The 23,681-nt window shown below is 45.0% G+C and overlaps 1 protein-coding gene across 1 annotated transcript in view; it reads right to left on the bottom strand.

Moving 5' to 3' along the window:
• The window catches only part of LOC122920102 (sodium/hydrogen exchanger 5-like), a 144,164-nt gene that overhangs the window by 6,299 nt on the left and 114,184 nt on the right, over positions 1-23,681 (bottom strand). The window contains exons 11-15 of the mRNA XM_044269311.1: positions 22,806-22,876; positions 22,007-22,136; positions 19,845-19,933; positions 19,523-19,649; positions 19,271-19,435 (exon numbers count right to left, since the gene is read on the bottom strand). Of these exons, the coding sequence (XP_044125246.1) occupies positions 19,271-19,435; positions 19,523-19,649; positions 19,845-19,933; positions 22,007-22,136; positions 22,806-22,876 (582 nt within the window). The remainder of the gene's footprint in view (positions 1-19,270; positions 19,436-19,522; positions 19,650-19,844; positions 19,934-22,006; positions 22,137-22,805; positions 22,877-23,681) is intronic.

Below are 23,681 nucleotides of genomic sequence, written 5' to 3'. Positions count from 1 at the left end.
GACCTCAAGGATGCGTACCTGACGGTCCCGATTGCCGCGGCATCCAGAGATCTTCTGTGTTTCCGTTGGGGGGACGAAGTGTGGCGTTTCACGTGCCTCCCGTTCGGCCTGTCGTCAGCACCTTGGTGCTTTACCAAACTGTTGCGTCCGGTCATGGCCTGGCTGCTGGTGTCGGGGTGTGCGGCTAGTCATCTATCTGGACGACATCCTCGTTATGCATCAGTGTCAGTCGACGCTGCTGCAACACCTTCAGTGGACCTCACAACTCTTGACGGACCTCGGTTTCCTGCTGAACCCCGAGAAGTCGGTCCTCACGCCATCTCGTCAGATGGAGTTCCTGGGCTTTACAGTGGACTCTGTTTCGGAGTCCCTCAGCCTCCCGATGGAGAAATTGCGGGCGATCCGCAAGGAGTTGAGACACGCTCTCGCGGCTACCTCCCTGTCGCTGCGCCATCTGGCCTGCATCATTGGCTTGTTGGCGTCTTCGATTCAAGCGGTATTCCCGGCGCCTCTCTACTATCGGGCCCTACAACGACTGAAGATCGCCCATCTTCGAGCCGGTGCCACCTTTGCGGATCTGGTGGTTATGGATCAGGAGGCTCGGGAGGAGCTCCGTTGGTGGATAGACAACTTGGAGGCGTGGAACGGCAGAGCGATATTCGGTTTCCAACCGGATTTCGTGGTGGAATCGGACGCGAGTCTCAAGGGCTGGGGTGCCCACTGCCGAGGCGTTTCCACGGGTGGTCGATGGTCAGAGGAAGAGAGCCGTCTTCACATCAACGCGTTAGAACTTCTGGCGGGTTCGTTCGCAATCCGGAGTTTCTCCAATGGCATGGCCCATGCGTGTATCCGTTTGCGCATGGACAATGTGTCGGCGGTCCGCTATGTCAATCACCTGGGCGGCACTCAGTCGGCTACTTTGGCTCGCCTCGCGAAGGAATTCTGGTCCTACTGTCTTTCCAGGGACCTCATGGTGCAGGCGGAATATCTCCCGGGTCTTCACAACTACAGAGCGGATTGGAACTCCCGGTACTTCACGGACGGCAGCGACTGGAGGCTCGCTCCGGAGACGTTCTGCTCGATTTCGGCCATCTGGGGCCCTTGCACCATAGACCTCTTTGCGTCGCGGCTCAATACCCACCTTCCCAGGTTCTTCAGCTGGCGCCCGGATCCGGAAGCGGAGGCGGTGGATGCGTTTCTCCAGGACTGGACTTCGACTCTACACTATGCGTTTCCGCCCTTTGCCATGATCCCGAGGATGCTGCTTCAGACTCGTCGTCAGATGGCGGAGTTGGTGGTGGTGGTCCCCTTCTGGGGGACTCAGGCCTGGTACCCGATGCTCCTGGAACTCCTGGTGGATGTACCTCTCCTCCTCCCGGTTCGGACGGATCTCCTCCAGGGCCCTCTGGGCGTGCCCCACCCCCTACTGGTCGACGGATCCCTTCAGCTTCTGGCGTGCTGGATCTCGGGACTCCCGGAGAGGTCGAGGGAGTTTCAGAGGCAACTAGACGCCTCCTGGATAACGCTTGGGCTCCCGGCACCCGAAGATCTTACCGGGCAGCTTGGAGATCTTGGGTTAACTGGTGCGTGGAACGGAACCTTGATCCCGTTTCGGGGCCTGTGACCCATTTATTGCAGTTCCTTACGTCTCTTTTTGAGGCGGGAAAGGCGTATCGGACCATTAATTTGTTCCGTTCGGCGATTTCTTCAACCCACCAGGGTTTTGATGGTGTTCCGGCGGGTCAGCACCCTTTGGTGTCGCGCTTGCTGCGTGGGTCTCGTTTGGCTCGGCCTCCTCGTCCGCGCTTCACTACCACTTGGGACGTTTCTCTGGTCCTCTCTTTCCTCACTGCGTGGCCTGAGAACGCGTCTCTTTCCCTCCGTCAGCTTTCGGCCAAGTTGTTGACCCTCTTTTGCCTTATTTCCTGTAAGCGGGTTTCTGACGTCAGGGCTCTGGACCATGATGCTCGGTCCTTTTCTCCTGAGGGCGTCACCTTTAACATTACGCGGCGCACCAAGACCAATATTCGGTCTGTCTCTTTTCCCTGTTTCCCGTCTTCCCCGGCGCTATGTCCTGTGGCTTGCTTGCGGGAATATGAGTTGCGCACTCGAGCTCACCGCTCTGTGGTCGTTCCACAGTTGTTCCTCTCTATTCGCCATCCTTTTGGCCCTGTGTCTAGCCCCACTTTGGCGCGCTGGATGAAGTGGGTCATGTCCCTTGCTGGGATTGATACAACGGTCTTTACCGCTCATTCGGCCAGGGGCGCGGCTGCCACTGCCCTGGCGGTTTCGGGGGCTCGTTTGGAGGACATTTTGCGTTTGGCGGATTGGTCTAGGGCCTCCACATTTCGGGAATTTTATTTCCGACCGCCTCCTCATGTGTTCTCCTCCATTATTGGTCAACTTTGAACTTGCAATATGAGCCTCCGTGTCTTGATGTAAAACTAAATGATTTTCCTATTTCATGACGTAAAGTCATAGTTTTATTAAAGACACGGAGGCGAGTATTGCCCGCCCTGGATTTTCTCCTGCCCGCCCTTTTTTGTGGGGTGTTATTGTTGGACTGTTTACATTGTCTTTAGTTGATATTTATGTATATTTGATGTATATCATGTCTTATTTATTGTCCTATGTTTTTCACCGACCTGGCTGTGTGCTACTGTTTCCAGGGTCGCTTTTTCGTTCATTACCTGACCCGTTTCTTACACTGGCTATATTGTTTGCTCTGTTTCAGGCTGAATTCTCCACGGTGTTTGGTCTGTTCCATGGTTCCAGGTTTCCTGAGGTGTTAGCCAGGTTGGCTTGATTCTGCTGTTCGTGGGTCCCGTTGGTTGCAGTTCTCGGGTCCAGTTCCGGTTCCTGTTACAGTTGCAGTTGGTGTCGCGGTTGTCAAGAAAGAGGAAGTTGATGAAGAGGACACTGCTTATTATAGGATCTATCAGGGGAGGGTCCTTTATTGTTATGATTATGTAAATTTCTTCTTTGCTGCTATTGGTGGAAAGTAAAGAAGGAGATAGCAATACTCGCCTCCGTGTCTTTAATAAAACTATGACTTTACGTCATGAAATAGGAAAATCATTTAGTTATTATTTTATTCATTTATATAGAGCTAACATATTTCACAGCGCAGTACAGAGATTGTCATCACCCATTATCCCCATTAGGTCTCACAGTCTAAAGCAGGCATCCTCAAACTGCGGCCCTCCAGCTGTTGTAAAACTACAACTCCCACAATGCCCTGCTGTAGGCTGACACCTGTAGGCTGTTCAGGCATGCTAGGAGTTGTAGTTTTGCAACAGCTGGAGGGCTGCAGTTTGAGGATGCCTGGTCTAAAGTTACTTCTCAGTATGAGTTTGAGAGGAAATCTGCACAAACACAGGTTTTGCCCTTGGTCAGATTTGAATCCAGGACCCCAGCACTGCATAAGGCTCCATTCACACGTCCGCAACGTGTTTTGCGGATCCACGGAATGTTGCCACCTTCTCTACATGCCACAGAGCAGCTGTAGGAGCTGAATCTACCAGATTATGTGGGGTACAGGGCTGGGGTATCTAGTCTGCAACCCAAAACAGAACTCCTGAAACTCTCATAGCCTCACATGAAGCCCAGCACAATCCCTGAGGAAATCTGCACAAACACAGGTTTTGCCCTTGGTCAGATTTGAATCCAGGACCCCAGCAAAATGCGGAACGAAATTGCGGACGTGTGAATGGAGCCTAATAATGGCTTATGCACACGAACGTGTGCCGGTTGAGCCCGTATTGCGGTCCCCAAACAGTGGGCCCGGCCGTTTTTGCACCGCATCACAAATACGAACCCATTCACCTGTTCTATTTTTTGCGGTGCAGATGGATCACGGACCCATTCAAGTTGAACAGGTTTGCGGCGGCCGCACAGATTGGGGACAGCAAATTGTGGTCCCCAATGGATAAACAGGCCGGGCAACGGCCGTGTGCATGAGCTAGCCACTGAGCCTCCTTGTAGATTCCCTACAGCCTGCCATTAGGCACAGCGCCCGCTGCAGGGGGTGCAAATGATAGTTCAGAAGGGATTATAGAGGGTCCTTTGGCTAGACTGTTGCACATCTGAAGAAGCGTACCAACTAAATCCAGCAGTATTGTACACAGGTATTATAAAAATGATGCCCCCCTACAGGAGCCAGGAACACTCACACAGCAAAGAAAGGTGGCATGATTCCTATCTCATGTAACACTGCCCATTGGGAAGGGAATGTTGCCACCTTCTCTACATGCCACAGAGCAGCTGTAGGAGCTGAATCTACCAGATTATGTGGGGTACAGGGCTGGGGTATCTAGTCTACAACCCAAAACAGAACTCCTGAAACTCTCATAGCCTCACATGAAGCCCAGCACAATCCCTGCCCCAGTGAATACTCCACTGCACACAAAACCTATTTATCTCTGAAAGCTAATTATCATGATTGGAGCTGCCGGCAGAAGGTCATGCTCCATTTTGCACTAATGGATCCCAAGCTGGCAAGTATGCTCAATAAGATGAAAGGAAAAGGGGTTGAAGTCTTCAGGACCCCTATATAGTGCTCAGCACTATGTCAGCACTCAGTATAGGAGGACAGAATGAAGTCGCTGAGTGAGCGTCAGACACAATAAACAACACAAGAACCAGAACCGAGACCTAATGGGAATGAGGGGAGTAAAGCACTAATCATGGCAGCCGCTCAGACCTCATCCTGTAACTTTTAGGATTGCTTTTACAGCAGCTGCTGCATTCAATCCGGGGATGGGCGCCAATGTATTCAGGGACCGAGGCAAAGAAGAGGTTCAGCCAAGTTGCATCTGTTAGAAATACAGTTAGATCCTGCAGTGAAATAGATGCACATCTGAGCCTGTGCTGCAATGAGCAGGGGCGAGGGATGGCTACCATGATTTAGGCATCTTTCTACTTTCACACTAGCGTTCATGGGTCCGTTCGTGAGCTCCGTTTGAAGGAGCTCACGAGCGGACCCAGACGCCTCCGTCCAGCCCTGATGCAGTCTGAATGGAGCGGATCCGCTCAGACTGCATCAGTCTGGCGGCGTTCAGCCTCCGCTCCGCTCGCCTCCGCACGGACAGGCGGACAGTTGAACGCTGCTTGCAGCGTTCAGCTGTCCGCCTGGCCGTGCGGAGGCGTGCGGATCCGTTCAGACTTACAATGTAAGTCAATGGGAACGGATCCGCTTGAAGATGAGCCCATATGGCTCAATCTTCAAGCGGATCCGTCCCCCATTGACTTTACATTGAAAGTCTGAACGGATCCGCTCAGGCTACTTGCGAACTTAGAAATTTTTCTAAGTTATTAATGCAGACGGATCCGTACTGAACGGAGCCTCCGTCTGCATTAATATGATCGGATCCGTTCAGAACGGATCCGATCAAGCGCAAGTGTGAAAGTAGCAGTATGGGGGAGATTTTTCATCCCCTGTGCAACAGAAAAATGGTGTCAAAAAGTCGCAAAGTTGGCGCACCACCACTTGTGCAAAATGTAGCAATTTTGGCTACTTTTTTGTGGACAGCGGGCAGTGCGGAGCTCCTTTGCTGGTATTGATTTCAGTTTGGACCAGCAGCGAGCTACAGAGATCCTCCACAATTATTCAAGGCGTGCCCCTCTTAATAATTGTGGCACATCTGACACCAGCAAGAAATAGTGTAATACTCTGGTCTTAGTAATTGACCCCATTTGTGTTTAATGTCTCTCAGCATAAGGGCTCATGCACACGACAGTATTTTGCGTTCAGTATACTGGACGTTTTTTGAGCTCAGTATACGGAACATATACTGAACCATTCATTTCAATGGTTCAGCAAAAAATACTGAAGTGTCTCAGTGTGCATTTTGTTTCAGTATTTCAGTATTTCCGTGCCGTGAAAAGATAGAACATGTCCTATACTTGTCCGCAAATCACGGTGCTTGGCTCCATTCAAGTCAATGGGTCCGCAAAAAAAACGGAACACATACGGAAATGCATCCGTATGTCTTCCGTTTCCGTTCCGTTTTTTCCTGAACCATCTATTGAAAATGTTATGCCCAGCCCAATTTTTTCTATGTAATTACTGTATACTGTATATGGCATACGGAAAAACGGAACGGAAAAACAGAAAGGAAACGGAAACACAACGGAAACAAAAAACGGAACAACGGATCCGTAAAAAACGGACCGCAAAACACTGAAAAAGCAATACTGTCGTGTGCATGAGGCCTGAGGCCGAATGCACACGGCCTGGATTCCTCCTGAGAGCAGGAGCGCACGGCGTCATTGGTTGCTATGACGCCGTGTGCCCCCTGCTGCCGCCGCAATACAGTGATACACTGGTACGATCTATACCAGTGTATTACTGTACTGTGGCGGCAGCAGGGGGCGCACGGCGTCATAGCAACCAATGACGCCGTGCGCTCCTGCTCTCAGGAGGAATCCAGGCCGCGGTTCCACGGACCGCTCACGGCCGTGTGCATTCGGCCTAAGACCTTTATTTGTTGTCAGTGAATGGAAACCTTCTTGTTAACATCCAGAGACTGAAAACATGCTGATACCAAATACTATTAGGCTAGGTCTACACGACGACATTTGTCGCACGACAGATAGGGCGCAACATTTGTCGCGCGACATTTTGTTGCACTAATGTCGCGCGACAATTTTTATAATGGTAGTCTATGGTGTCGCACTGCAACATGCGACATGCTGCGACTGCGACGCGACAGTCGCAGAAAAATCCATCTCGAATGGATTCTCTGCGACTGTCGCGTCGCAGTCGCAGCATGTCGCATGTTGCAGTGCGACACCATAGACTGCCATTATAAAAATTGTCGCGCGACATTAGTGCAACAAAATGTCACGCGACAAATGTCGTCGTGTAGACCTAGCCTAACAGATTGTTTCAGTAGCATCTAGTGAACGTAATGCAGTGCACATGGTCCGATAGTTTTCTACAAAGCATCAGTGCAGGTAAAACATATGTCCGTATGTCTGTTCTGCAAAATAATAGAACGTGTCCTATTATTGTCCGCATTATGGACAAGGAAAGGACTGTTCTATTAGGTGCCGGCTGTACCGTTCCACAAAATACGGAATGCACACGGATGGTATCCATGTTTTGCAGATCCACAATTTATGGACCGCAAAACCTCCAACATCGTGTGCATGAGCCCTTAATTTGGGCCTAGGCTGGGCTCAGTAATCAGGGAGGGCTCTGTGAGAGGGGGGGTCTGTATTAATTTAGGTGTTCTGGGACTGTATTGTTTTTCAGTAATTTAGTTTTGGGGTCTGTTCTGGGGTCTATATTTATCGAGGGGTCTTTTTTGAGGGGTCTGGTTTGGTGGTCTATTTTTTAGATTATATCTATTTTTAGGGGAGCAGGTGTCTGTAGTTTTTAAGGGGTCTGCTCTGGGTTCTCTATTAGTTTAGGGCTTCTAGTAGTATCTATATAAATTTGTGGTTCTGTAATTTTTGGGGGGGACTGTATGTGTTTATGGGGTCTGGAGTGTAATCGTATACTTTTTGGGGTGTGTAATGGGAGTCATACGTACAATTTGCATTTCAAATATATTATGAAGGGAATGGGTCTTATATACATGGAAAGAGCCCCAAAACGATTTATTCTCTACTGCTCCTTTGGAGGGGCCTTTCTCAGAAAGCAGCATCCACGACGTGCAACACCAATCAAGTACCCCTGTGGTGCTCTCATAGTTCTTAAGTAGAAACACTTTCTATTTGGGGTAAAAACAAATCTTAGATTTTGATTTAAATGCCATTTAAGGTCTGTGGAAAGCTGGGTGAAAGCTCTACCAAGATAACAGTTTAATACAATATTAAAATGTAACACACAGGGGAATGCTTATATATTCAGGTCCATTGCAGATGTTGTACCAATCTGCACTTTAACAGGGTTATATGTAAATAAGGCACAGAATGCAAATAGAGCTGTGACCTGCAGGTGGTGATAAAGAGAAATTTCACTCTAGTTGGTAAAGCTTATCCCCAGTCCGCAAGATAGGGGTTAACTATTAGATCCACTGGGACCCCCACTGATCAAAAGAACAGGTGGGGCATACAAACTACTGCTTCATTCATTTCTATGGCAGTTCCAGAGATAGCCACCGGGCCGTAGCCACTGGGTGCCTGCTTTTTTTTAAACAGCAGATGCCCAGGGCTAATGTATGCGATTGATGTCGTCGATCGCACACATTTAATACCTCAGATGCTGTGGTCAAATGTGACCACGTCATCTTGGAGCTCAAAAATCAGGAGCACGCGATCTCAGCCATGCAGCGGCACCCTAGCGGAGATCAGAGTAGCCGGATAGCATGTGCAGCAGCATTGGTCCTCCTGAATAATCCGAGGCTGCCGCAGATAGTTTCCTATGGAGACCCTGTCTGTGGCAGGGCCTCATAGGAACATAGTGAAATGCTCATAGACTGCAACACTAATGCATTGAAGTCTATGAGAGAAGAATAATTGCTTGCTCAAGTTCACTAGGAGAACTATTAAAAAGTGTAAAAGAAAGAAAAAAAGTTAAAAAAATAAATAAAATACAAATCACCCCCTTTCCCGGCACATGAGGGGACATTTTATACTCTTGGAGAACCTAAGGGCTCATTCACATGACCGTTGGTGTCCCGTGCTGTGAACCGCAAATTGCGGTCCGCAATGCACGGGCACCTTCCGCGGGGCAGGCGCATGGGGATGGCAGACTCGTTCACTTGAATAGGTCCGCGATCCCTCCGTTACGCAAAAAGATAGAGCATGTTCTATCTTTTTGCGATGCAGAGGCATGGAATGGAACCCCAGAAAGATCTCCATAGTGCTTCCCTAGTCTTCCATTCCATGCTTCCGTTCCACATCTCCGGATTTGCGCACCCATTGAAATAAATGGTTCTGCATCCGTGATGTGGAATGACAACAGAACGGTGCCCGTGTATTGCGGATCCACAATGCAGTCCACAATACGGGAACGGGACACCAACGGTCATGTAAATGAGCCCTAAAGCTCCAGAAAAACTATATAAATGTTGCATCCTTGTAATCGTACTGCAAAAACAAAGCACATAAAACTGTGGTGGAATTGTGTTTTTTGTTTTATAATTCCACCCCATTGTATGCAACTGTAAATGGTGCCAATAGAAAGCACAGATCCTACAAAAAAACAGCCCTCATATGGCTATGTGAATGGAAAAATAAAAACGTTACGGTTCAGGCTGGTCTGGGAGTAAAGAATGAAAGGGGTCCTGAAGGGGTTAATCATTGAAATATTGTACTCTCTTCATAGGCAGCATTAACGTGTACCTTTGTGTGACGTTTGCATGTTTTATCTATGTAATATCCAAACCATGGGTACCATTCATTACAGTAGGATTTGATAAACTCCCCTGTGGACATTAAACAGGGAACCCTGGAGCAATTATCAGCCTGGCAATAATACAATGTCTGCTCTAGAAGGAAAAGAAACAAAGGGTTCTATAAAAGCCAGACTGCAAAATCTATCACAATCTCACCATACCGCAGCACTTACTGGAAAATATAATTCAGAGCAGAGCAGAGAGCTATGGATTATTTAAGCAGCAGCCTCCACCACATACCACCTATTTTCTAGCTTGTAAAGTCTCAGAACCCGTAGGAAATTGGAGTTTGCAACCCAAAGAATGATTGGAAAAACTTGGCCTGAGAAGTTGTGTTGGCACGAGACATGCAGGACACGTCTCCCACTTCAGATCAGATTCGCTTTCTCTGTTTTCTTGCGGTGCTGGCAGACTTCGGGTAATGGAGAATTTGGATTAATGATAAAAGTGTGTGCAGCAGAATGCTGACTGGTATTTTTCTATTAAGACACAATGTGGTGGGTCTATTTACTAGAATATCAGCCGAGTACGATCGGCATCATCACTTGTGCAGATATCCCATAAATTTTCAGCAACATGGGTACAATCACTCAACATACAAAGAAGCGCAATGTTCTACCCATCCATGCACTAGACCTTACAGAAGAATCTTAGCAACTTCCTTTAAAGGTTCTTAAAAAAAAAAAAACTCTGTTTCAATTATTCACCTCTGCTTGCTACCAGAAGCTAAAACCCAGTACAAACCAATATTTCTCACAGAGGAGGATTTTCTACTGTGCATCCATTAAAGTCAATCATTTGATCCTGTAAGCAAAGAAAATGCACAGCGCCGCTTATCTAGGCATGTACTGCGCAGTAGTCAGCAACACTTTTCTGAGGGCAGTGACTGGCTGCAGTGGTCACGTGTTGTCAACTAGAGATTCTGTCTGGGAGACCTAGGGTGGCAGCAGGAGATCTCTCTATTAAGTAATTATCACTTCTTTATTGCAGGTGGATCCTCCTAAAACTAGAAACTGGAAATCTTTGGATATGTAAAATAATTATGCTACTTGGTTACCTTGAGTAAAAGAAAAACTGCACCAAGTTTAAGTCTGCAGTCTTCATTGCTCCTTTCAGTTTACAGCCTGCTCTTAGTTTAGGACTTCTCATGTGGATGAGTCCCATGCCATAACACTTGCTAGATGTGAGATCTGTTCGTCCAGGATAATGCTGTCTTCAATAGCCCTCGTGTATCAGCTTCATTCCTAGACTGATTTCCCTTTCTACATATCCATGATGAATCTCCTCTCACAGATGTTCAGAAGTGTGTGATTCCCCCTCCACTGTGTGGGTGCCTTCCCTTATTAACACTCATAAACGCTTGTAGTATTCACCCCCTGCAGATTTCCTTATGTTTGCTGTAATCACATCTACATTTTGGATACAGTACAGTCTGTGTTTACCGCCATCACCATTCAGACTGCCTTTCTCCCTATCTACTGCCTGTGTGATCTGCTTTTCTTGCATGGTTTCCTCCCTTTCCACTCTCTGATCTGCCAGGTTACAATCTCCCCATCCCTACTGTTATTTCTAAGACTGAGAGGAATAAAGTGTAGAACAGAGTCCTTATATCTAGTATCTAGTTCCTTGTCTTGTTGTTTCTTGTCTGTGTAGTTTGGTTCTTGTTTCTGAAGTTGTAGTTTGTAGTTAGTATTTTTAATGTTTGAATCTGCTTTCCAGCTCAGCTATGCTCAATTTTGGTTTCCTGTCACTGGGTCCTAGCATCCTCCTGCTGTTGACTTAGGGTCAGTATTGCAGATTATGGTTTTCAATAGGGATATCTTTAGGGAGAGTAAGGCCCTTTGCAGACTAGCATGAGCGGAATAGATCCGGATGCGTTGCAGATGCGTTCAGTGAAAAATGCGCGATTTCGCCAGCAAGTTTTTTCAGTATTGCCTGCGATCGTGTTCAGTTGTTCAGTTTTTATCGCGCGGGTGCAATGCGATTTAAAGCGTTTTGCATGAGAGTGAAAAAAAACTGAAGGTATGTAAACATCTCTTAGCAACCATCCGTGAAAAACGCATCGCATCCGTAATTGCTTGCGGATGCAATGAGATTTTCATGCAGCCCCATTCACTTCTGTGGGGCAAGTGTTGCGTGAAAATCGCACAAGTGATGCGTGAAAACCAACGCTCATGTACACAGACCCATTGAAATGAATGGGTCCGGATTCAGTGCGGGGGCAATGCATTCACATCACGCATTGCACCCGTGCGGAATACTCGCTCGTGTGAAAGGGGCCTAAGAGTGAGTGGTGCTGGTGTTAAGGCTAGTGTTCAGGAATAGATTAGGGAAAGATTCAGATATGGTCAGTTGTTGTATGTGCTTTGTATTATTCTTCATGTCAACTCCTAGTGGTACCGGGAGGCACTGTTTGTACCCAGGAAAGGCGGCCATTATAAGAGAGGGCCAGTGCTGATGTCTAGTATCCAGTCGGCATCATTACAAATGGACCATTTAAAAAATCCAATGCAAACGTGTCCATAGCCTATGACTCACTGAATATATAACATCTTGGGAAAATATATAATGATAAGTTCTTCAACTTTCTAATATACTTAGAAGGGAATTTTTTATGACTGCTGTCTCATTCGCCAGTCTTAAAAGATGCGCCAAATTGATTAGAAGGCATACACCTTGGAGCTGGCATATACAGTCCTGATCAAAAGTTTAAGACCACTTGAAAATTGGCAAAAAATCCTATTTAGCATGGCTGAACCCCCCAAAACAGAAATCCAACTTCCAAACATGAACTCAGTAATGAGTAGCTCCGCCGTTATTGTTTATCACTTCCAAAATTCGTTTCGGCATGCTTGATGTAAGCGTTTCCATGAGGTGAGTGGGAACATTTCTCCAAGTGGTGAGGACGGCCGCACGAAGGCCATCTACTGTCTGGAACTGTTGTCCATTTTTGTAAACCTCCCTTGCCATCCATCCCCAAAGGTTCTCAATTGGATTTAGATCAGGGGAACAAGCAGGATGGGCCAAAAGAGTGATGTTATTCTCCTGGAATAAGTCCGTGTCCTGCGGGCATTGTGTACTGTAGCGTTGTCCTGTTACCACACAGACGAGGGCCCTCAGTCATGAGGAATGCTCTCTGCAACATCTGGATATAGCCAGCGGCCGTTTGACGCCCCTGCACTTCCTGAAGCTCCATTGTTCCACTGAAGGAAAAAGCACCCCAGACCATTATAGCGCCCTCTTCACTGTGGCGCGTAGAAAACATCTCAGGTGGGATCTGCTTGTCATGCCAGTAACGTTGGAAACCATCAGGGCCATCAAGGTTACATTTTTTCTCATCACTTTCTCATCACTTTCTTCCACCTTTGAATGTCCCATGTTTGGTGCTCTCTTGCAAAGTCCAAACGAGCAGTTCTGTGGCGCTCAAGGAGACGTGGTCTTTGAAGATGTTTTTTGTTTTTGAAGCCCTCCAGTCTCAGATGCCGGACAGCCAATTGGATCCTCCGGCTCAGTGCTGATGAAATTTTTTTGGGTCTTCCACTTTTTTGTTCCATAACCCTCAGGATAATTTAAGAAATCCCAAATGACTGTCTCGCTGGCGCGCTGTGAGAGACCCTGCTTATGCAGTTCAACAACCCGACCACGTTCAAAAAGGGAGAGTTTTTTTGCCTTTGCCATCACAACGTGTGACTACCTGACAGGAAATAACAATGAATCCACATCTTTGCACAGATTTGGCCTTTTAAAGGCATGTGGTCCTAAAATTTGGATCAGCTGAAAAACAGCCTGTTTCAGCTTAATCGTTATTTTCAATTAATTGAATGCTCAAAAAATGTTTTGTCTCATGTTGAAGCTCTACTTGGAACCTTGTTAAGATCCAACAATGTAAAATATGATTTTTGCCATTTTTCAAGTGGTCCTAAACTTTTGATCAGGACTGTATGTCAGGTGTACTTTACAAAAAATCTTACGTCAGAATGTGGATAAATTTGTTTGGCCGCTTAGGCCATGCCCCATCAACTTTTTAGAAAAGTTTTGAGCACGGCGTACATGGGCAATAAGTTGTAATTTTTTTTGAAAATAATGGGTTGCACAATAATTTGTGACATTTTCCCACCACTTTCCCAGAGCAAGGAAGTTTACAGATTACCCTTTGTGTTTAGAGTCATGACCATTTTCACAATCTCTGCTTGCTGTTATTTAATGGAACTAATCTTGTTTACATCCAGAGGCTGAAAACTCTCTTAACCAAATCGTTGTCACACCTTTGCTGTTATTATCCATCAGACTGGATAATCCTCTGCAACAGTCCCTCAGTCCCTGTAAGGTGGATTTACATGGTCCGAATATTGTACTTTTTACAATTATCGTGAAAGAGCATTCCTATGAATGCTCGTTCCCCATAATCAGCTCCTCTAAAGATCACCCAATGAACAGTCAAAATGATTGGAGGTGTGGACACCTCAATCATCGCTCATGGGCAGCAGATGGTGTGGTCTAAACAGCATTCTGCTGCCCAGGAGCAATGATTTTGTATGGGGACTAGTGATGGCCGAAGTGATCGTTTATCCTCATACTGTGGAGGTGATCGCTGCATGTAAATGCAGAGCTTCACCTTCATTGAACGAGCAGCTGACTGTCGGGAAGGGACGCTTCCTTTCCAACAATCGGCTTCTCCTTGGCACGTGTAAATGTGCCTTCACACTACCCAAACAATCGGGCAGATTATCGCTCATATGCGTTCTGAGGAACGATCGTTAGCGATAAACTGCTTGTGTAAAGGTGCCGCTGATTACCCGATGAACGAGCAAAATGCTAATTCATCGTATAATTAGAACTTTCATGCGGTCACCTAAATTATCGGTTTGCCGGCTGCAGACTGTGCCATCTAAACAGCCTTCATTGCTGGCAAATTCATTCTTTATGGGGGCGAGGGATAGCATTTGTGAACACTCCTCCTCCTACTGTGGAGGAGATCATTGCATGTAAAAATCAGCTTTCTCCTTCACTGACGAGTACGAGATTGTCAGGAAGGAACGCTTCCTTCCCGACAATCGTCTGCTCTATTGAGCAGTGTAAAGGGGCCTTAACCTAAACCCGGTAGAAGCACAAATCTTTCTCCAGTCAATGACTCCTGGTCTACCCAGGACTACATAATGACCAGGGATGCCTCTAGCTTTTCTGCTGCCTGAAGCGAAAACTGAAATGACGCACTTACTGCCCAAGGCCTTTCCGCTGCCCCCCACTTGTCCCTACCTGGTGCTGCCTAAGGCAATCGCCTCACCTGGCCTCATTGGCGGTGCACCCCTGATAATGACACATTATCACCATATGGATGTGTATAAAGGTCCTTTTACAAACGACAATATTACTGCAGATAGCTGGGAAAGAAGCGTTCCTTCCTGACAATCTGCTGATCGCTGGTGGAAGAGTGAATGCTAATGCCATCGCTCTTTCCTATACAGACTTGTTGTTTGCCAGCAGCACAGTATGTTAGTAAGTTGTAATTTTGCAATGGACATCACCTTGCTAATTAAAGCTACTTTTACCACTTGCAGTACCACTCAACGCCACAACTTGTGCAAACATTTCTCGTAGACACCAGCGCAACAGTGCCTCCAGCACGATGAATAACAAACACTAAGGGGCAGTCATCTATCTAGATCAATGTCAGGATCCCAAGGAAAGGCACTGAAGGGGTTAAACTAAAGACTCACTAGTTATATTCAGGACCTGGCTTTCATTATGTTGGCTCTGGCTCTAGTCCTGAGTTTTTTTTGTTTTTTTTTATTACTTAGAGGAAAAATCTTGACTTGAGTCTTATTTGATAACCATCCGAGGATAAAATTACCCGGGATGGTGGGACAGTGTACACGGCTCAGTTACGTCAATAGAAGCCGCTTGTAAATACATACAATCTAGATGTTTCCACTCGCCGAGAAACTCGGTTTAGGAACAAGAAGCTCTCAATATGATGTATCTCACTGCCAAAGTAAGCGGAAAGTACCCTCATAAACAACCGACACCAAAAGTACAGATTCTGCTGAGAGAGGAGCCGGCTGAGGGCTGGGACAGCTGCCCCAGAGCAGCTTCTACGGTTATCAGGGCTATAGTTCCACCCATGTACTCATGATCAACTTCTTAAAGGGGCCTTCTCATTAAATACAAAATGGTCTATAAATGGTCCAGTTGTACGGCCCAAAAAGTAATGAGCGTATGGTAGAGTATTTTTACTAGAAAAATCTTTATATAATAGGTTTAAAATCCTATTTTTCTTCTAAGGCTACTTTCACACTAGAGTTCTTTGCGGATCCGTCATGGATCTGCAAAAAAAAGCTTCCGTTACAATAATATAACTGCATGCATCTGTCATGAACGGATCTGGTTGTATTATGTCTTCTATAGCCATGACGTCTTGAACACCATTGAAAGTCAATGGGGGACAGATCCGTTTTCTATTGTGCCAGATTGTGTCAGGCAGCGCTTTGGTGTCCGCCTCCAGAGAGGAATGGTGACTAGAGGCAAACTGATGCATTCTGAGCGGATTCCTTTTCCATTCAGGATGCATTAGGGCAAAACTGATCCGTTTTAGACCGCTTTTGAGAGCCCTGAATGGATCTCACAAACAGAAAGCCAAAACGCTAAGGCCCCTTTCACACGGGCGAGTATTCCGCGCGGGTGCGAAGCGTGAGTTGAACGCATTACACCCGCACTGAATCCTGACCCATTCATTTCTATGGGGCTGTTCACATGAGCGGCGATTTTCACGCATCACTTATGCGTTGCGTGAAAATCGCAGCATGTTCTATATTCTGCGTTTTTCACGTAACGCAGGCCCCATAGAAATAAATGGAGTTGCGTGAAAATCGCAAGCATCCGCAAGCAAGTGCGGATGCGGTGCGATTTTCACGCATGGGTTTTAGGTGACAGTCTATTCACTGTATTATTTTCCCTTATAACATGGTTATAAGGGAAAATAATAGCATTCTGAATACAGAATGCAGAGTATAATAGTACTGGAGGGGTTAAAAAATATATAAAAGTTAACTCACCTTATCCTCTTGATCGCGTAGTTCCCGGTCCCTTCTTTATTAGCTGTGGGCTAAAGGACCTGTGGTGATGTCAGATCACATGCTCCATCACCATGGTGATGGACCATGTGATTGGAGCATGTGATCTGATGTCACCACAGGTCATTTAGCCCACAGCTAGTAAAGAAGGGACCGGGAACTACGCGATCAAGAGGATAAGGTGAGTTAACTTTTTTATTTTTTTAACCCCTCCAGTACTATTACACTCTGCATTCTGTATTCAGAATGCTATTATTTTCCCTTATAAGGGAAAATAATACAATCTTCAGAACATCAATCCCAAGCCCGAACTTCTGTGAAGAAGTTCGGGTTTGGGTACCAAACATGCGCGATTTTTCTCACGCGAGTGCAAAACGCATTACAATGTTTTGCACTCGCGCGGAAAAATTGTGCATTTTCCCGCAACGCACCCGCCTCTTATCCGGGCAAAAATACTGACGCCCGTGTGAAAGAGGCCTAAGGCTACCGTTCAGGGCTCTCACATGCGGTCCAAAACAGATCAGTTTTGCCCTAATTCATTCTGAATGGAAAAGGATCCGCTCAGAATGCATCAGTTTGCCTCCGTTCTGTCACCATTCCGCCTGACGAAGCGGAGCCAAACGGATCTGTCCTGGCACACAATGTAAGTCAATGGGGCCAGATCCGTTTTCTCTGACACAATCTGGCACAATAGAAAACGGATCCCTCCTCCATTGACTTTCAATGGTGTTCAAGACGGATCCGTCATGGCTATAGAAGACATAATACAACCGGATCCGTTCATGACGGATGCATGCTGTTGTATTATTGTAACAGAAGCGTTTTTGCAGATCCACGACAGATCCGTAAAAAATGCTAGTGTGAACGTAGCCTAAGAGAGAAGGAGCTGTATGAGACCTACAGGTAGTGAACGGCCAAACTACGCACATTCAGGGTTTTGGAGCATGTATTTTAATTTAAAAAAATGAAGCAACTTTTTTTTTTTTTTTTTTTCACGCCCCGCCTTCAGGAGTCATAACTTTTATAATTTTGTGTTCACATAGCCATATGGGGGGTTTGTTTTTTGTGGGACAAGATGTATTTTGCAATGGCACTATTTAATACTACATACAATGTAGTGGGAAACTGGAAAAAAAATTCATATGGAGTGGAATTGGCAAAAAAACGCCATAGTTTTATCGGTTGGATTTTTTACGGCTTTCCCTATGCGGTAAAACTGAACAGTGTCCTCCATTCCTAGGGTCAGTATGTTTACAGCAATAATACCACATTTACAGTGTATAGTTTTTCTGGTGTTTTAACGCAAATTTTTTAAAAAAAATTAAATGTTAAATAAATAAATCAATGATCAGTTTTTTCTTTGCATCGCCATATTCTGACCAACCTTTTATATATTTAAGTCTATACAGCTGTGCAAGTGCTAATTTTGTGTGGGGTAATCTATAGTTTTTATTGATACCATTTTCAGGTGTGTACGGCTTTTCATTACATTTTTATAGGGAGGTGAAGTGAGGAAAAAACTCTGAAATGTACATTTAGATATTTTCCATTACGACATTCACAGTACAGGATAAATACGTTTATATTTTGATAGTTTGGGCATTCTGGTGACGCGGCAATACTAGTGATGTTTATTTTTTTATTGATTATTTTTAATATGGAGAAAGATGGATGATTAGAATTTTTATATACTGTATGTATATATATATATATATATATATATATTTTTTTTTTTTTTAAGTGCCACTTTACATTTAGTAAACTTTTGATATGTCAGAGACGCAAGTTAAGCAAAAGTTTAGATCGGTGGAGGTCTTAGCGCGGAGACCACCACGATCTCTAGCACTAGGGAAGAGAAGTGTTCACGTAGCGCACTCTCTCTCCTTGCTGCATGAGACATGCCCATAGACTTTCTATTGAGTGAGTCTAGCTTACTGTCCTTCAGCAGGGAGAGCGTACACACCACAGAAATACTGTATATACAGTATGTATGGTGGATGTCGGTAAGGGGTTAAAAATGCGTATGTCCTTCAGCTAGTTGGTGATGCAGAATATTATATAAATGCATCAGAGCTTTGCTCCTGTTTCTGATGGTTCTTTGTGCTCCCCCAGTTTCTCTTCAGTGTTAGATAAAGAAGCAGGGAATATGTTGTACACAGTAGATCAGAGTGTGGAAAGGAGGAAAGCATCCAAGGAAGACAGATTACACAGGCTGTAGTTTGATAGGAAAGCACACACAAGGCAGTTTGTGAAGGAGGTGGGGGAAAGTGGATCACACAGGCTGTGCATGACTTTATAGAGAGAGAGAGGTAGACTCTGCAGAAGGATTGATGGGGAATCAAATACTTCTCAGTATCATTGAAAAGAGATCCATCATGAGCTGTAGAAGAGGAAATTACTCCAGGAATGAAGCTGTGCTGATACATGAGAGCTAGTGAACACAGTAACATCCTGGACACACATACCTTCCATCAGGGGCGTAACTACCTGCAATTGCTATGGGGCCCAGGGCAAGAGGGGGCCCAGTCTTATCTTCTCTGAAATCTTGGTCAGGACTCTACCGTCTAAAGGAACAACTTTTAGCAAATAAGGCAGTGGAAAAATGGCCCAAGGGTCACTGAAAAGGGTTTAGGCAGAAACCCTTCTTTCCTGTGTGAGGGGCCTGGTTTGATCCTGGCTATGGGGCCCTTACTTCTCTATGTACGCCACTGCCTTCCATCTAGCATACATTACTGAGAGGGACACCCCCACAGGAGAAAAGTCTGAAATTAGGAGCCACCAACAAATATAAAAAACATTTTTTCCATGACAAAGACTTTAAGAAACTGGAAGCAAAATTCATCCCATCCTTACCTTCTTGCGTTCATCTTTCTTTAGCCGTGACTTGGATGAGCAGATGTTGTGCTTTGTGGATTTAAAAGACTCCAATCTTCGTTTCATGTTTTGCTGGAAAACCTCTTTTTCCTGCCGTTCTTGTTCATCCTGGGTCATAAAGTGGCGACTGTAACTGGCTTTGCACTATAACGAGAGCATAATTTCTTGTGAAGGTCAATGTGACAACGGGAACCTTTACAGACATTTTACAAAATGTGTGACAGATCGCACCATCCTGCGTGGTTTGTAGAGACTGCCCCTCAGCACATGATGCATAACTGCGTCTTCTCTGTCCCGCCCACTGCGCACAGTGTCAATAGCCTGAAGATCCAGACACGCTTTGCTCCCGTTCTCCCGCCTGGGGATGAAAGAAGAAAAAAATTGATATTAATAGATGTGCAGGACCTTAGGAAATTTTGGAATGATTGAGTGATGTCATGTGGTGATGTCACCAGGGATCTCCCTCTGCAGATGTAAAGGCAAATTACAGAGTGCACTTTTACAGGAACAGATGATTGAGGCAATGTAGACAAGATGACATATGGCTCCTTACAGAAGGTTGGTCACTGATGTCTCCGACATGGATGCTCGGCTTGGCATGGATGGCAACGACAGTCTATCCGGTGATACTATATGACCTCCCTATGAGACAGGGTAGTTTATAGGATTAGTGTGAAAGAGATGAAAAGTTAGTGGATTCAGGTGATTCCTTTCATTGTAATCCTAACTGTTATGATAATGAGATGACTGTTGAGAAGTGATCTTTACAGAACAGAAGAATCAACCAAGTATAAGGATCAGTGGTCAAGGTGAAACTTTGAGATTTCAGCATTATTTATTAAAGGGGTTTCCTCACGAAAAATATTGTACAGTTTTCAAACCAGCACCTGGATCTGAATTATCCACTGAGCTATTCCATAAAATGTATCTGTATAGCACCAGTTCATACAAAAATTTGCTGTGGGGCCTAGTCAGTTCTAGTTCTATAATGACCCCCATACAGTATAATGACCCCCAATGCCCCATCCATATAGTAAAACCCCCAGTGTGGGGGCCACTGGGGGTAATTATTCTGAATGGAGGGCCATTGTGGGGTCATTATACTGTGTAAGGCTCACTGAGATTTATCGCCCAAGGGCCCACATGAACCTGGAGCCGGTCCTGGGTACAGGGCTGGTTCTTGCTTTGTTAGAATTAGACTATCATGTACTATATGGTGTCCGATTTTAATTTTTTACATTACTCATGAGATAACCCCTTTAATAAAGATAACATAAAAAAATAAAAATGTGCAATTCTTCAAAAATGTGTTTCACATAAAAACTGGATTTAAACAATGGGTCATTTTCTGATGGCACATTTCCTTTAAATATAAATCACTCAACTTTTCTAGACTTGTACATTGCAAATCTGCCTGGTTATGTAGCGGTACAACTCCAAGGTCACTTTCATGTGTACGTATTACTTTGCATAAGTATTGGGATATTGGGGCATAAGTATTGGGATATTTTTCCATTCTTTGTAGGTACCACTCCCGGGTTGGTTACAAATACTGATGCAAAATACTGACCAAATACTGATTGTGTGAAAGTGGCCTGATACCAGTCCAGCTAGGCAGATCAGCAGTTCTAAAAAAAACATTGTCAAAGCTGAAATGGTGGTTTGGTTGTTTTTCACCCAGTTTGTGCCAAAACATAAGACACATTAAGATATTTTTAAGATTTTCTTCTTTTTTGGGGGGGGGGGGGGGATGGGAATAGTTGAAAATATCAATATTAAAATTATACACCAAGTATGTAGTTCTGGGAACACTCGTCATACATGATCCGGTGTTCTGTTAATGTTCTCTGTTCCCCTCGCCGCTCCCAGCCCTGACTCATTGTCCATCTGGCTAGGAAATCTATTTTTGAGTTGGTCTAACTGGGGATGGGACCTGTGCTGTTCTGGGAGCACAGATGCAGGATTAATGCATAGTCATCAGGTTTTGCTGACTCCTTTATATTCTGTTTTCTGAATCTCTACAAATTGGAGGTTTAATTTCCACCATTTTTATAAGGTTCTTTTGTGTCTCATTTTGCATACCATTGTAGGATGAGAAGAGCTGCAACTTTCTAATATATTATCTGTCCTAATTCCAAATTATTGTCAATTTTCCTGCTTGCTGACAGTGAATGGAAACATTCTTGTTACATTCAAAGAATGAAAAGCTAGGATTATCGGCGACCACGACGGATGGGTTTGTTAAAATATATCCTAGTGGTCCAGGATGGGGTTGGGTAGCCTGTTCTAGTTAGTTGGGATACCTATCAGATATACCATAAGTTGAGAATGCCCCTTTAAGCACTACTTACATAAAAAAGGAACATTGCTAACATAACATGTGTAATATAAATAGCGTGCCTACCACAAAGTAAGTTCTCTATGTACCTCAAATAAATGTGACTAGTTATCCTCTATGGAATCAGTCGCAGAAAAGTAAAAATGACCACAATAAGCCATTGTTCACATAAACATTGCTCCACAATGGTAAAAAAAAGCAGCAGGAAATAAAAATACTTACCGTACATCATTCATATCGAAGTGCTGGCCTTCTCAAAAAGTTTATCAGCAGGGGAAGGAAGTGAGACCCCCTCCGATCACATATTGATGACCTATCCTGAGGATAGGTCATCCCAGAAAACCCCTTTAAGATAAAGTGGAGTGCTTTGTGCGTACCTGATCTGCCAGACTTAATGCATCCCGAATGTTCAGCTTGTAGCAAACCTCCCATATCTCATCCTTGATCCGATATGCAGATTTCCTCATCAGAAGCTGACTCAGGTAATTCTTATCAAACTTCTCCCACCTACGACACCCAAAGAAAATGACAATGCAGGACGAAAAACACAAATATATATTGTCTATGTATATAGTTCACAAGATGAATCATTGCAACGTTTGTGTAACTTTCTGATACACTTTGGTTTTGAATTCCACATCATAGAGGAAGGTATAGATTCCTTTGATACACTGGTAACAAACCCTCAGCTATGAATAGTATGTGTTTTGCTGAAATTGTGTTGCATGGGTCCACTGATATAATCATAAATCTCTTGTCAGGCTTCAAATTCTAAAGGCTGGTTTACACGGCCCAATGGAGCAAGCAATTGTCGGGAAGGAAGCGTTCCTTCCTGATAGCTTCCTTTACATGCAGTGATCACCTCCACTGTATGGGACAATTTCTACTGCCATTGCTCATCCCTGTACGTTGTCATTGTTTCTGGGCAGCAGAGTTCTGTTTAGCAGCACAATCTGCTGCCCACAAACAATGATTTAAGCGTCCACATGAACAATGGTTTCATCCAATAAACTAGCGTTTCCCTTGTTCATCTGGTGATCGGCGGCACCTTTCTATGGGAAGATTATCAGGAACAAACATTCATACCAGATAATCTGCCCGACAATTGGGCAATGATAGATGTGCAAGCACTTATTATATAATCATTCAGGGTGCAGTGTGTCAGGGTTCACTTACTTGTCTCTCCAATGATGGTAGCCATGGTGGCCTATGATGTCCTCAACGGCTGCCATTATGTGGTCAAAAGCCTTAAGAAAAGAGAAAACAACATTTCATGACTGTAAGAAAACACTTACTAGTTAACCGTTTTACCACTTTTTTTTTCCTGGTGATGATTTTTTGTTTAGCAAACCAATTTCATATACCATATCAAGGAGGAGTTCTTGCGTTCAGGATCCTTATCCCTTGGACAGAGCGGAGAGTGGAAACAATGAGTGTTTCCTGTCCTGTCTTACACAGAAAACCTACTAATGTGAATAGTAACTGTGCAACTCTTAAGGCGGGTTTACACTACACGATCTTACAGCTGATTGTTGAGAAGGAAGAGTTCCTTCCCGACAGTTGGCTGCTCGTTTAGTGAAGGAGACCACTGCATTTACATGCAGCAATCTCCTTCACAGTATGATCATGAAGGATAGCTATTTCTATCCGTAGTCCTCATACAGAATCATTGTTTCTGGGCAGCAGATCACCGCTTAGACCACACGATCTGCTGCCCAGAAATGATAATTGGTGTGCCTGCACGATCAACAGGATCAGGGTGATCGACAGCACATTTAGACGGGCAGATTGTCACCAGAACAGTTGTTTCTGAAAATCGAGCAGTTTAAATTCACCTTTAGTTTGTCCTCTCTAGGTCCACCAAAATAGTCGAGTTTCATCTAATGTGTACAGCCAGCTACAGAGTCATTGTGTTGAACCCAATCACCATACGGGCAGCCAATGTGGATAGTAATTTGGATCCAATACACATTTCCCTGGACACTGCCCAGAAGATAAGGCCTCAGGCACACGACCGTTCCTTTTTTTGCGGTCCGCAAAACACGCAAGCCG

Source organism: Bufo gargarizans, chromosome 10, assembly GCF_014858855.1.
Source record: "Bufo gargarizans isolate SCDJY-AF-19 chromosome 10, ASM1485885v1, whole genome shotgun sequence".
Taxonomy (NCBI): domain Eukaryota; kingdom Metazoa; phylum Chordata; class Amphibia; order Anura; family Bufonidae; genus Bufo; species Bufo gargarizans.
The sequence above is the reverse complement of the archived record's forward strand: the minus strand, read 5'-3'. Positions and strand labels throughout refer to the sequence as shown.